Consider the following 13,949-nt stretch of genomic DNA (forward strand, 5'->3'; position numbering starts at 1 on the left):
TGAGAAAGTCAAGAGAAATTTTAGTCAAAGTATTCAACAAACCATCCAATTGACTTTTTATCAGCATTTATTTTCAAATTTTGAGCAAAAGATTTGCGCTGTAAACTTTAAAAAAGAGGATTAAATGAACTGCGTCAGTCTGATACATAAAAGGGAATTTTTATATATCTTTAAACAATGAATCCATAATTTTCGAGTCCATAATTTTCAATATTATTTGCATCTTTCTATTTTATTTTGTCTGCTGTATCAAGCTGTATGACAAATAGTTTCATTCCAACTTAATAACTTGCCGATAAATGTTTTCAAACCTGCCAACTTGATGATAAATAACAAAAATAAGTATTTCGCGAAGTTTCTACTTTTTTCTCATTTTCATGTCTGTTTGGTCTTTAAAAAAATGAATTTTTAAATTATTCAACTATAGAAAATTAACTTTATACTATACAAATTTTTCTTCTAATGCCTGGAAAATATTGATAGTAACGGCACTAGTGTTCTACAGTCATTTTTAAGTAAATTTCTTTAAAATTGGCTTCTGACCGTTATTTTGTTTACTAATTTTTTGGGTGGTACAAAAAGCTTGAAAGAAAAAACATGGAAGGTAACGTTAACTAATTGGAAGAGAAACAAGACAATGTAAATTTAATATTAAGAGGAAAAAAAAAAAAAAAAAGACGAAGTCTTAAATTGGATTAGATGAAGATTTATTGTTTTCGAGATCGATCAGACTCAAGTCGCTCTTTTTCATGAGCAAAAACTTTTTTTCTGAAGAAAAATTCTCGAATTGACTTAGTTTTCAAAATGTGCGCCAATTTAAAATTCCTTTTTTTTCTAATTTTAATGCTAATCTATTTAAAATTCAGGGAATTGTTCGCGTATGAAAACTGAATTGATTAGCAGATCAAAGAAATATATTTATTATTACATACTGCTTCGTGTGCCGAGAATTTTTTAAGATAAATGGGGCTATGCGCAGAGAATGTTTGATTTGCTTTGATTAGTGAAAATAAATACAATGGCCTGTAAAGGCAGAAGCACGAATTGCTCTTCTTAAATAATTATTGGTTGTGTATGTGAAACAAGCTTCACACATGGCTCACTTATTCATGGATACTGCGGATTACTATTATTAGCATAAAAGAATTGAAAAGATTATTAGCCGAGAAGATTTGAAAAGAATCTAAACATCGTGGAAATGAAATGAGTTTTCCATTATATATACACTAAATTAAATTCATTTATTCCATGTCTTTGTATATTTTTTGCATCTGAATGCAGTGAGTGTTATGAGAATGAAGAGTGTTAGATTGAAAGCAAGTGCTTGAATGCAGGGTTTATTGGTACCGAGTTCTAAGTCGGCGTGACATATATTTCAGGCTTTAATTCCAGCTGGATTCCGCCTTCGGTGCTTCTCAGTTTTTGAATTAGAGTTTAAATTGCGTCGGAGCCCGGCTCCGGTACTTCTTAGTTTTGGGAATAAATAATTCTAGGCAGAGCCCACCGGAGCCCTAAATAAGAAGGCTTCGGCACTTCTTTTATGTAACTGAACAACAATTTCAGTAGAAATTAGATCTTGGAAAAAATTTTTTTTCAATAAAATTATAATAAAAATATCCTTATATTTTAGTTTATCTCTTTAAATTTTATTTAATTACCTTAACCTTTAATTATTTAAATAAATAATTATTAATTTTATTTAATTAAATAATTATTAGTAATTAAATAATAATTGATAGATATTAATTAAATAATTGTTGATTAATTTGATAATAATCAACTATTTAATTTTAAAATTATTAATGATTTTAATAGTCATTTTATTTATTTATTTATTTTCGTTCCTCTTTGTTGACAGTCCTCCATAGGACTCCCGCACTTCTAATTTTAGAAATTAAGCTCTGAGTGAAGCCTTAATTCTAGCCACAGCGCACGATAATTCCAAATTAGAAGAAGTCCTATACTTTCTGTGTAACTGAACAGTAATAACAGCAGACAATTTTGCTATTATTGCAACATTTTATTTAGAAATTAATACTGATACTAAATATTTTTCACCAGGGGAGCTGATCCTTTGAGATAATAGCACATCAGCTATTTAAGCCCTACTGGTACATCTTTCTACTTTTCAATGGTCTGAGTGTATGTCTTTCGAGACTGTTAGAGAGGAGCTCCAAAGATCAAGGGCATCTAAGTCGAAAAGCAATCGGGAAATCACGTGAAGTCATGCTAATGTTAAGTGCTTAAGGAATTCTGTTACTGTCTAATGAGTGTTCCCATGCTGTGCACATTAAGAGAAGTCCGTTAGCTGATTTATGTCTCACTTTCCCTGATAAATGCATGATGAGACCTTCCTCGAATATTTGAAAAATATATATGAAAATATCCAGACTTGCTACGAAAAGAGTGATGCAGAGATCATCGAAGTTATCAGAGAAAACAAAAGAATTAGTAAAAATAAAAGTGAATCCGAAGATGAAAATTCCGATCCTGTACCAACATCAGCAGTCAGGACAAGCATTAAAAATGTTAAAAAGAACACTCGAACCTAAAGGTGGAGATACAGAAAGCTACAAGGTCTTATTTTCGAGACCACTGTTGAAAAGCTACTAACAAGAAATATGCAACAAACTCAAATGGATACATTTTTAAATAATGATTGATATGTTTAGATATTGTACTGATCTGTGTAACATGTTGAAGTAAATATAAATTTTCTAAATTAAGAGAGCTTTTGTCATCCACGGGAAAAAATAATGATTTAAAAGTTATATATGCATTAACTCAATAATTTATACTTTTATTTTATTTTGAATACTATCCTTAATTGATACAATTTATAATACATCTTACTCATATGATGCATAAAATGGCTATTAGGTAAGTTTTTGTAAATAACTGCAACATTATTGTGATTACCAAAATGTTTCTGCCATATATTACATATCTCAATATAGAATAATCATTTGCGTACATCTAATTTCAAGTTATTTTATTTTACTTTATTAAAAGCTTATATTAAAGTAATATAACAAACAAAACACATCTATGAAGCTAACTTATGTATTATTCCGTTACTATGTATATATTTCACTTTCCATTGTTGCAAAGTACTTTGAATGATTATGCTAGAATATTGTAAAATGCCAGTTTAGCCTTACACTTTTAAAATAAAATTTCTATTTTTGGGGCTAAATGTTAGGACTCTAATGTGTCGCAAATAATCTGATGGTACGCATTACCTTAAGCTAATGCAAATATAATTCATCCATATTCTTCATTCCTTAAAACTAAAAAAAAAACTTTCTTAATTAATATAATTATAATACAATCAGACCGATCCTTAGGCACAGAAATTTACAGTTCTAAGTAAACTACAGCTCATACTATTATTAGCAGATCACATGCTCAAACACATTAGTTATGAGTATGTCATGGGAATTATGTCTGAGTTTACAACCAAAGATTCAGATGAAAATCAATGTCTTTCTATTTTAATATATTTTTTTATTCTTTTACTGGAACTTTATTTTGAGTTTACAAAATGTACTTTTTCACATATTTTAATACAACATATGTATATTTCTTATCAAATGAAAATGAAATAGATATTACAAAAGGTTTTTACTTAGCTTTTAATAACATTTTAAAAGTATGGAACACTACATGGATGATGAGAATAAATAATTTTTTTTTAAATGAGTATCTGCAATAAATAAAAATAATAATTGTCACACTGAAGAATAGAATGGAACAACATGAAATGCAGAAAACACTGAGAATACAGAAAATACTAAGAATAATTTATTACTCTGAGAGTTTACGTTTCACCTGCCATTTTAAAATGATATACTGAGAAAAATTTACAGGCACAATATAGAATATGGAAAAAAAAAAAAAAAAAAAAAAAATCAATGAAAAACTTTAATTTTGTTGTAAGATAATTTAACACCATACAGATATCCTTTCATAATAGTGAAACAGTCAACTCAAATAATAAATGACAAAATGTCAAGTTTGTATGCCAATAACAGGGACACTGCATAAAAATTTTTAATAACACCACACAGACATTTAAATGATACTATAGAGAACATGAGCAGTTCATATGCTTACATAATGTTGAAAATCTGCAGATCCCCCCCCCCCGAAAAAAAAAAAGTTCTGAAATTGCTCTGAAACTTTTCCTGAGCCACAAGAGAGTAACTGTTCTTAATCAAATGGTAAAAATGATCTCAGGTATCTTGCTTCTCCAATTATCCTTATTTTCAGAATGCCTAAGTAAAATAAATAAATAAATTACATATATATAAAATAATCATTTAAAATAAATAACATATAATTTTCATTAGTCTATATGCATGGTTAATGACTAATGCTTGAAATTATGCAGAAAAATTCAATGCTATGCAATGCACTCAAAGATCTATTCCTTAAGCTATTTTTGATGACAATAACCGATAATTCTATCCCAAGATACATGGTATATAAATCAGAAATTTCTTCAGAAATTTCTATTATAAATGCGTGTAAAATAACTAAAATTTCTTATTCAGTTTTCTACACAAAACTGAGTTACATAAAGTCTTTCAGCTTAATTACTAAGAGTTAAGTTCTATTACCTAAGTAGTCCATGGCACTAGATCAGATGAATGTACCTAATTAAAAAAGCAAATTATCTCAAAAAAAAAAATTCTTTATAGCAGAATATCAGAAGACAAAATTTATCTCTCTAATAATTCTGGCATTATTATTTAGCTATTTGTTACAATTATATATATTACTAATGTACATCTGATGTATGTATGTGCAAGGTATTTTATGAGTGCAGCTTTTAAACATAAAATAAATTTAGTTTAATAATTTAAAATCAGAGTGAAAATTACTGCTTTATTGCTACATGATATCTAGAAATGATGAAACATTTCAAAATATTGGCATTCATGAGATAATAATAAGGACAACAGCAAAAATATGGACATCATTTCAGAAGACATTTATTTGGCTCAACTGTACATCATAAAGAACTTTTTCAATTAATTAGTAAAGTTCAGAAAATGTTAATGCATGCAAAACTAATTTAGAAGATTTATCACTTTCAGCTTCTTCTTTTTCTTACTAATCCCTCTGATATGAACCAGATCAGATCCATAAATTCATTTGCCTTCATAACTTCCAACACAAAATTAGGTCCCTTCAGCAGATTTTCACATACCAAGGCAACACAACTACATAGATGTTACGCAGTAGCTTCATGGGTTTTACATTTGGCGCAAATGGGAAACATTTTAGTACCACAGGAATATCTGAGGATCCTCAAACGTCCTGAAATCAACCGAGCCAGAGCCGTTTGGTCTTTCCAGATCATCCTTGAAACCAATAGCAGTACCAGGACCTGTACTACAATACCACGAGTGTGTCAGTAGCTGTCTCCAATTGTTAATTAAAGCCTTTGTTCTCGAGTACAGTTCAAGGTAGATCAAAGGTTGAACACAAACCTGAGGCATGGAAGTATCCTAGCTAGTCTATCAGTTATATAACCACATTTCAGGTTTGCTGAGATGGTACCCATTGTAGATGGAGGACAGAAGAAAGGAATAAAGTCTTGAGTTTTTCAATAACTTTAATTCCTCTCAGGTCTCTAATACATCTATAGTTATTTAAGCACTGAATTACACTTTGGCTATCCATAAAGATCCATGTTTCTCTAGATAAACGTCTCTATAAAACATGATCCGGACCTCAAAGCTACAAAGTTTCTGCGCATGCGCATAGGCGTTTACGCATGCACGTAAGACCTTTACGGCTGCGCATATGCATGTGCGCATGCGCATAATAAGTTTGCGCATGCGCGTTTAATGTATAACGGACGGTATAAGCTAAAATTATCTAATTATCTATTTCAGCTAAAGTGGCAGATTGCGTTGTTCCTTAATCTTCGAATTGGATCTGGTTTATTATTATTATTATTATTATTATTATTTTTGCAGAATGTTAGAGCAATTTTATAAAAGTAAGCTTGAACTTTCAATTATGTCAAAAAGAATTTCCGATTCTGGAGCTGCCAAAGCGAAAGCATGTTTCGATGTCCATCAAACAAAAAGTGGAATTGCTGCAAAAAATGGATAAAGTCATATTCTTTATTTCTCTAACCATTCTGAAATCTGTTTATCAAATTCACGCTGTTCTGCGGCGGGAGTGGGGTGTAGAAACGCTGCGGCGCGCAATGAATTGGAAATTGATCTGTCAGCACTATCCTTATCTTCAGGGCAGATGTTTTTATTTTATTTGGCTTATAATTCCTTACTAAATGTAGTATTTCATCTTGATGTACTCCGTCTTCGATATGATTTAAATATCAAATTCCTCGGCATTATAATTCGCTTCTGATAGTGAACAAAGTGACACAGAAGTTATTGAAAACGAAAAAATTTCGATTGACAAATTAGTCGGTATTCTCGACACAACAATTATAGGACATGAACAGCGGAACTTTGAAACTGAACAAGAAATTATGTCTGTCTATAGAATTAAAGAGAAAGTATTATCACATAAAATGAAGCAACTTAAAAAACTTACATTGAAAGAAATGTTTAATAAAGTAAACAAATAAATATTAAGCTTTTTTTTTTTTTTTTTTGTAAATTTTGATACCCTTTAGATCATAATTGTTCTTTATTTCATAAATTACGGCTTCATATTTTTAATTTTATAATTTCTGCATGCCATCTTACCAGATTTAAAGTGATGATCTACAATCCGGAAAAATCGATAATCCGGAATCGCCAAAGTCCCGACGAGTCCGGATTAACGACTTTTGACAGTATAATCTTCATTATCAGCACATTAATTTATTGGGAAGTGGAGGTCATTTTTACATCATTTTTACAGACATAGATTTTTACAAGTGTGATATAAATGATCTTGCCACAAGCTAGTAACAATGCTTAATGCTTCTAGAAGTAACTTTGATTACACAGGTACAGTGGCGTAGCGAGGGGGGTGCAAGGGGGTGCATGATGCCCCGGGCGCAGCTTATAGAGGGGCGCCAAACCGTCTCCAAACAAGATTTTCCAGAAAATTTCAGCTTTTACTTTGATTGATTTCTAGAAAATATATTTAAAATTAATAACTATTGTAATATAATTAATTTTTTATTTTCTTGATTTGTCTGATAAAATGTGTAATAAAGTGCTTGCAGTACATCATCCAAAACGTTCTTTCTGACCACTTTATTTCTAAAAAGTAGAGATATATATTTAAACGAAATGCTTGTATATCTCCCGCTTTTTATTTGAAAACGATAACACGACCTTGTTATCGTTTTAAAATAAAAACACGACGTCCAAAATCCGATTCCATAATCTGGAAATGACATTTTTGGAAATTCGTAACGCTTCCGCAACAATGGATTGCATTTGACTCTCCTGTAAACGACTAATGGCCTTCCTGGCTACCGATTCAACTAAGTCATCTTGCTGAGACATCGTATATTCACTGCTACGAAGCACTCAACGCATGTGAATTGTTTTTAATCTTCTATTACAAAAGGAATACTCCAGGTCGCTTCTTACTCCTTATCTAAAACGCATAGTTTTCGACGTCACAGACTAAATTTGCATATTCCCAACTTTGCAAACGTTATAATTTTCCTTTATAATCTCTTCTATTTTCTTTTGTTCAAAAAGGTTATCGATTATATGGTCATTTCATACCGAACCCACAATATCCCCTAATTGTTTTGAGCAGTGAATGTGACTGTATGACGTTACTCCGCAGTAGAAAAGAAACGGAACCTAAGACTCTACTACAGAATATAGAGAAAATGTTTTTCCAAACCTAAGAGTCGCACTTCAAATACTACTTACTATTTCATTATCAAATGCTAGCTATGAACGTTCGTTCAGCAAATTAAAATAAATTTTCACATATTTATAATCAACGATGGAACAAGATCCTTTAAGTCATCTAGCATTTTTAAGTGCGGAAAGAGAAAAATTTGAAAGGATCGACTTTGATGAAGTAAAGGATAAATTTGCTTCATCCAAGGTAAGAAAAATGTATACAAAATAATTAATTTTATTCATGTATTATATTAATATTAATAAATATAAGAGTCCGATCAAGTCGAGGTACACGTGATTGAAGCGAGATGAGGACAAATTAAAATTTTTAAGTTGGCTGGTGGTGTGTCTGACAATTTTAGATCTTTGGCACTCCAAGCACGAACGTGTCCGGTTGGCTATGTCCTTTTGCATGCTAGGCCATACAAAATGTTGAGATATCAGTTTCCTCGAAATCTTGATGCCAGGATGTGGCAGACAACATAACTGACTAAAAATGGCATGGCGAAATCCGGAGGGAGCATAAGGTCGAAATCTTGAATCCTGAACATCACAATAAAGTGATTTTCCAGGTGACAGCTGCATGGGTTGCAAGTTGAGATTGGTGGAAGATTTGCTTTTCAAGAGGGTTTGTAGATCTGAATCCCGGTGTTTTTCATCCGCAAGGGCAGCAAAGTTTATTGGCGAAGGAACGGCTAGTTCTTCAATACGAGACAGGATGTCTGTACAATATTCTGCGAACCCGCAATATAATGGATATCTGTTGAAAATTGCCCTGTGAAGTCTAGGTGTCTCATTTGACGAGGAGAAGCTTTATCCGAACGCTGTTGAAAAGCATAGGTTAAGGTTCTGTGAATTGTGAAGATCATACTAGCATATGTCTCTCTAGCATATGCCGAAAATATTTGACAACTTCATAAATTTCTAATAATTCGCGATCGTAAGTGCTATATCTGGTTTGTGCTGGTGAGAGTTTTTTAGAAAAATATGATGATATGATAAGTGGTTTCCATAATTCTTGATCTTTCTGTTTTAAAACTGCTCCTATACCTGCTGTTGATGCGTCAACGTGTAGAGATATTAGTTTATTTTTTGGAAGCAGAAGAGATGAAAAATATGCAACGTCTCCGCCGGGAATCGAACCGCGGACCTCTGGAGTACTGGCCCAGCCTGCAGAACCACTACACCACGAAGGCACGCTAGGAAAGCGGGAGAAATACATTATATGCTCCCCTTTTTAAAGGCCGACTGGGGATTTTAGGTGACCCAGTCGCTAAATCCTGGGTGTGGAGAATCCTCATTCCACACCCCTTTTACTTCGGGCGCCACTGTACAGACATTAGGATATTTGGAAGCAAGAGAGATTGAAAAATTAGCAACCGCCTTCACCGGGAATCCAACCGCGGACCTCTGGAGTACCGGCCCAGAGTGCAGATCCACTACACCACAAGGCACGCTAGGAAAACGGGTGAAATACCTTATAAACGTAGAGTGATAATGGTTTAGATGCGGAAGGATATTGCAAATTTGTTGCCGAAATTAAATCATTTTTGGATTTTCGGAACGCTTCGTGAGATTCTGTGGTCCAGGTTATAACACGTTTATCATTTTGCTTGATTCCAACGAAAAAAGAATTTAGAGGTGTTTGTATGGTTGCTGCCTGAGGTAAGAAACGTCGATAAAAATTGAGCATAGCAAGAAATCTTCTTAAGTCCTTCACTGTGTAGATGGTTCGGGCATATCGCGGATAGCGGTGACTCTATCTGGAAGGGGTCGAACGCCATCAGAGGAAATTTCATGACCAAGAAAGGATACACTTGGTTGGCCGAAAACGCATTTGGAAAGATTTAAGACTGACACTGTACCTTTGAAAACGTTAAAAAACTGTTCTCAAATGTGATAGGTGTTCTTGCTCTGAAGAGGAGGCGATTAAGACGTCATCAAAATAAGGTACACAAAAGTCGAGGCCGTTTAACACCTGATTCATGAAGCGTAGGAACGTTTGAGTAGCATTGCATAAGCCGAAAGTCATGACCGGAAACTCAAATAGTCCAAAAGGCGTAGTAACCGCAGTTTTTGGAATATCAACTCAGTTAACGGGCACTTAGTGATACGCCCGCTCAAGATCAATGGTTGTAAAAATAGCTTTTCACTCTAAAACTTGCATACAATCTTGAATGTGAGGGACTGGGTAACGATCAGGAATTGTAGCTGCATTTAACCAGCGATAATCGCCACTTACCATTTCGTTTCCGAACTAGATGGAGCGGACTGGCGCATGAACTTTTTGAAGGAAGGCAAATTCCCTGTTCCATCATGTATTGAAATTCTTCTTTGGCGGCTTTAAGCTTGTACGGAGGTAAGCGTCTTGATTTAACGGCAATCGGAGGTTGGTAGTTTCAATATAATGTAATACTTCGTGCTTGGGTTTGGAAATACCCATAACTGGGTGCGTGTTTGTAGGGAATTCTCTGAGAAGTTGATGCCATGGGGAGTTACCCGAAATCAGTTTAATGCTCAAATCTTGACTATTGCGAATTACTTCCGGATAAGTTAAGTTGGTTGTGGAATCTATCAAACGGCGATTCTTAAGATCGACAAGCAAAGAAAATTTTTGAAAAAAGTCAGCGCCATTAATAGGGCATGAAACAGTAGCAATAATGAATGGCCATTGGAAGTTGCGGTGCAATCCTCAATCAACAGATATCAGGCGTTCACCAAAAGTTTGAATAGGAGTTCCATTTGCTACATAAAGTTGTAACTTGGTAAGGCGCTTTTGTTCGTGAAAATGTGGTGGAACGACAGAGACATCAGCCCCGGTGTCTACAAGAAACCTTAAGCCCGCTTTCGATGACAAAAAGGCGTGCAAAATTCCGGCCGCTGTCGTTCCCAACTTCGAGCAACGGCCCTTCTCGTTTCCCTGGTTGACACGGTGGGTGGCATTTGTTTGCCTTGTTTCCAAATTTGCGGTGGTAAAAACCGGAGGAGGACTTTTATAACGTTTCCTCAGTTGGCTACGGCGTGTATTTCGACCACGTGATGTGGAACGGTTGCGCTGAAAAGGTTCAGCTTGGATGACTACTAACTGAGCAACCTGTTTAGACAAATCATTAATATAAGCTTGTAACGCCACAATACCTGGACCAGGAGCCTGCACTGCGTGTATTTGCGCTGGAATGGCCAGCTCGTGAATTTTATCAGCGATTTCGGGAAGATTTTTAAGTGGCTCGCTACTGGCCGCTAAAAAGGTTTGCATGTTAGATGGGAGTCTATTCATCCATAATATTTTAAGAATGTTATCCGTTAGGTTACCAGCGGCTAAGTCTGACATTTTAGACAGCAAGTGAGAAGGCCTCATATCACCCAACCGTAAATCGTGTAACAGCTGCTCGATTTTAACTGTCTCGGATTCTTCATAAACAGAAATTAATTTTTTTTTTAAAGACTTGTATTTGTCCGTCGCCGGTGGATTCAAAATTATTTCACGAGCTGATTGCAGTACCTCTGATTCTAACGCGGTGATCGCTGTATAAAATTGAGTTTCGTCGGCAGTAATGTGACTCAACTGCGCATCCAATTGAATGAACCATAACGATGGGCCTCAGCGAGAATAAAGGCGGTGTGTTACGTAATGCCGTCAATAAACTTCGGAAGATATCCACGAGACAGTTTTATGAATAACTTTGTTGAATGAACACGAGACTTTTAATGTTTTAATGACGCGAGTTTTATGTATCCTTTTTTTTTTTGTGTGGATGGCATCAGTTTTCGGCGTTGACATGCACGTTCTAATCCGTGTTGGCTTAGTGATAGAAGTGTTCTATGAATTTAATGTTGATATGGACCTGAATTGAGTTATATATTGTATTTGTGTTCTGTTTATTAAATAATATCCTAGTTCCTGCTTTACTGTGAAATTGTGAAAATTCTGATGTCGAGTATTAATAAAAGAGTTTATTCGTCAGGAAGCATGTGCAGAATTCAAGTAGATAAGATTAATTTCTTTTTCTATAAATATTGAAATTGTAAACATATATTCTAATAGTAGACTCACTGTGTCTAATTATTATTAAGGTTTATATACGTATATATTAAGAACCTGTGCAGAACAACCGTTGACGGGTAGTCTCAGCGTAGTTCTGATATTTTCTGATAATATTTTCGTTACACGGTGGCTTAACTCCCACTCGCTGCAATTGCGAAGCAGCATCGTTGTCAAATACTTTAGATCAATCAAATATGCACAATAATATGTGTGTGTGTGTAATTATGGCAAAGCCTCGGGGGCTATCTGCCAAAAGGGAGGGATGCCTTCGTGGAGGACTTTCTAAGGGAAACTGGCTCGTATACACGTTACACATGGGGAAAACCACGAAAACGCCCATGCAACCAGCCCGTTCGCGGGATTTGAACCTCGGACCGAACTACCAGTGTTCAGCGACTTTACCGCTCAGCCGATGGTGGGCTGCACAATAATAATATGTATAGAAAAATAATCAATATGTATATAGTGACACAGTTTCTTGGTACTTGAAATCAGAGAAATTGGAGGCTCAAATGCAGCAGACGATACATATATCCGCTGAAATTATGACAGAAATATGTTGATTAATCGGAATGCGGCACAACGCTTGAAATGACAGGTAAAATGTCTTACTTGCATCTCATCACACTGGATAACTTACCGCTGCTCAGAATTTAGACATATAAACTCCGTATTCGTGCAACATTGAAGGTTGCTATTCGTAATAAATACGTGTCACCAATTATGGTAGAACAATTTTTTGAGACAGATCGTTAAATAATTATAACAGTTGAATGGAATAAATATTATTTTTGTTTTTGGTTGCTATGGGTTACCAGACTGGCAGAGTTGAGTTGTAGTATTCAAGTTGCCACATATCTATTTATCTATAATGTATATTAAACTTTTAATTGTTTAAAACTGTGCTTTTTAAAAACACTTATATGTAAAATAAATAACACCTTTTTAACTAATATCATTGTATGTCTGATTTTTCCGCCGACACAGATGCATTTCCGAATCCAAGGCTAGTGTAGTGCAGTTAGGTAGTGACTATTCTTAATATATTTTTGAGTATTTTATGGCAGATTCAGCATTTTATTATTATTTGCATTATTTTCTTATTACGAATATATTCTGTACATTATATTACTGAAATCTTTTTGTGTGTGGGGGCGCCAAAAAGGTATTTTGCCCCGGGCGCCAGATATGCTTGCTACGCCACTGCACAGGTATTCTTCCTATTCTCTTCTTTTCAATCTTCCTTAAATGTTGGCCATTTCATTTGCAACAACTCAATAGACTCTGAGCATTGATTTTCGATAATAAAAGCCAGCTCATACCTATACAACTATAAAGGTAAAGAAAATATACTTCATTTTTCTTACTTTTTTCATTTGAATCAATTTACAAAATTTCTCTCAAAAATATGGAATACTTTATTATTATTTAGTTCTTTTTTTATTTACAAATCTGCAATCTATCTTACAAATACCAACTGTAATATTTGAAGAATAAAGAGTTCAATTTCACTGGCGCTCCAACTAGTTTTGAAGTAAAATTACTGATAACTAGTTTTGAAGCAAAATTACTGGTAATGTTGCCAATTTTAAAAGATGACAACATGGCAATTCTTTTAATTTTTTCAGCAAAATCTTCCCATGAAAAATGATATTAATAAATTAATTCTTTACATAGAAAATTACTAATTAAACTAGATCAAGGAGCCCACCAGCAGCCAAGTGGTCAGGCTCCTGACGAATGAATTTCGAATCCCAGCAAACGGGCTGGCTGTATGGATGTTTTCGTGGTTTTCCCTCTATGTAAACATGTATACAAGCCAGTTTTCATTGCAAAGTGCTCCACAAAGGCATCCCTCCCATCAGGCAGACAGCCTTCATGTGCTTTGCCATGATCAAATAAACCAAAACTAGCTCAAGCTCCAAGTCTCATTAGAGTTTGAGTTCTGGCAGTTATCAAAAAAAAAAAATTGTGACACACCATTTCAAAATTCATAATTACTTTCACATTTCACAATTACATTAAGATGGAAAACTTTTAATAACAAATGTCTATATAAA

At 34.1% G+C, this 13,949-nt stretch overlaps 2 protein-coding genes across 4 annotated transcripts in view; one reads left to right on the top strand and one right to left on the bottom strand.

Annotated features, from left to right (window-relative positions):
* LOC118187848 (uncharacterized) overlaps positions 1 to 3,954 on the top strand; it is a 323,471-nt gene extending 319,517 nt beyond the window's left edge. Inside the window, exon 12 of the mRNA XM_085816945.1 lies at positions 2,062 to 3,954. Within this exon, the coding sequence (XP_085673071.1) occupies positions 2,062 to 2,083 (22 nt within the window). The 3' untranslated portion in view covers positions 2,084 to 3,954. The remainder of the gene's footprint in view (positions 1 to 2,061) is intronic.
* Positions 3,955 to 4,035: 81 nt separating this feature from the next.
* The window catches only part of Coq6 (ubiquinone biosynthesis protein COQ6, mitochondrial), an 83,984-nt gene continuing 74,070 nt past the window's right edge, over positions 4,036 to 13,949 (bottom strand). For all 3 annotated transcript variants that reach the window (XM_085816950.1, XM_085816948.1, XM_035358132.2), the window contains one exon: positions 4,036 to 4,277. The gene's annotated coding sequence lies outside the window, so the exon portion shown is untranslated. The remainder of the gene's footprint in view (positions 4,278 to 13,949) is intronic.

This window comes from Stegodyphus dumicola, chromosome 5 (assembly GCF_044657685.1).
Source record: "Stegodyphus dumicola isolate Sdum_Otavi_A_Nest chromosome 5, ASM4465768v1".
NCBI classification, from domain to species: Eukaryota; Metazoa; Arthropoda; class Arachnida; order Araneae; family Eresidae; genus Stegodyphus; species Stegodyphus dumicola.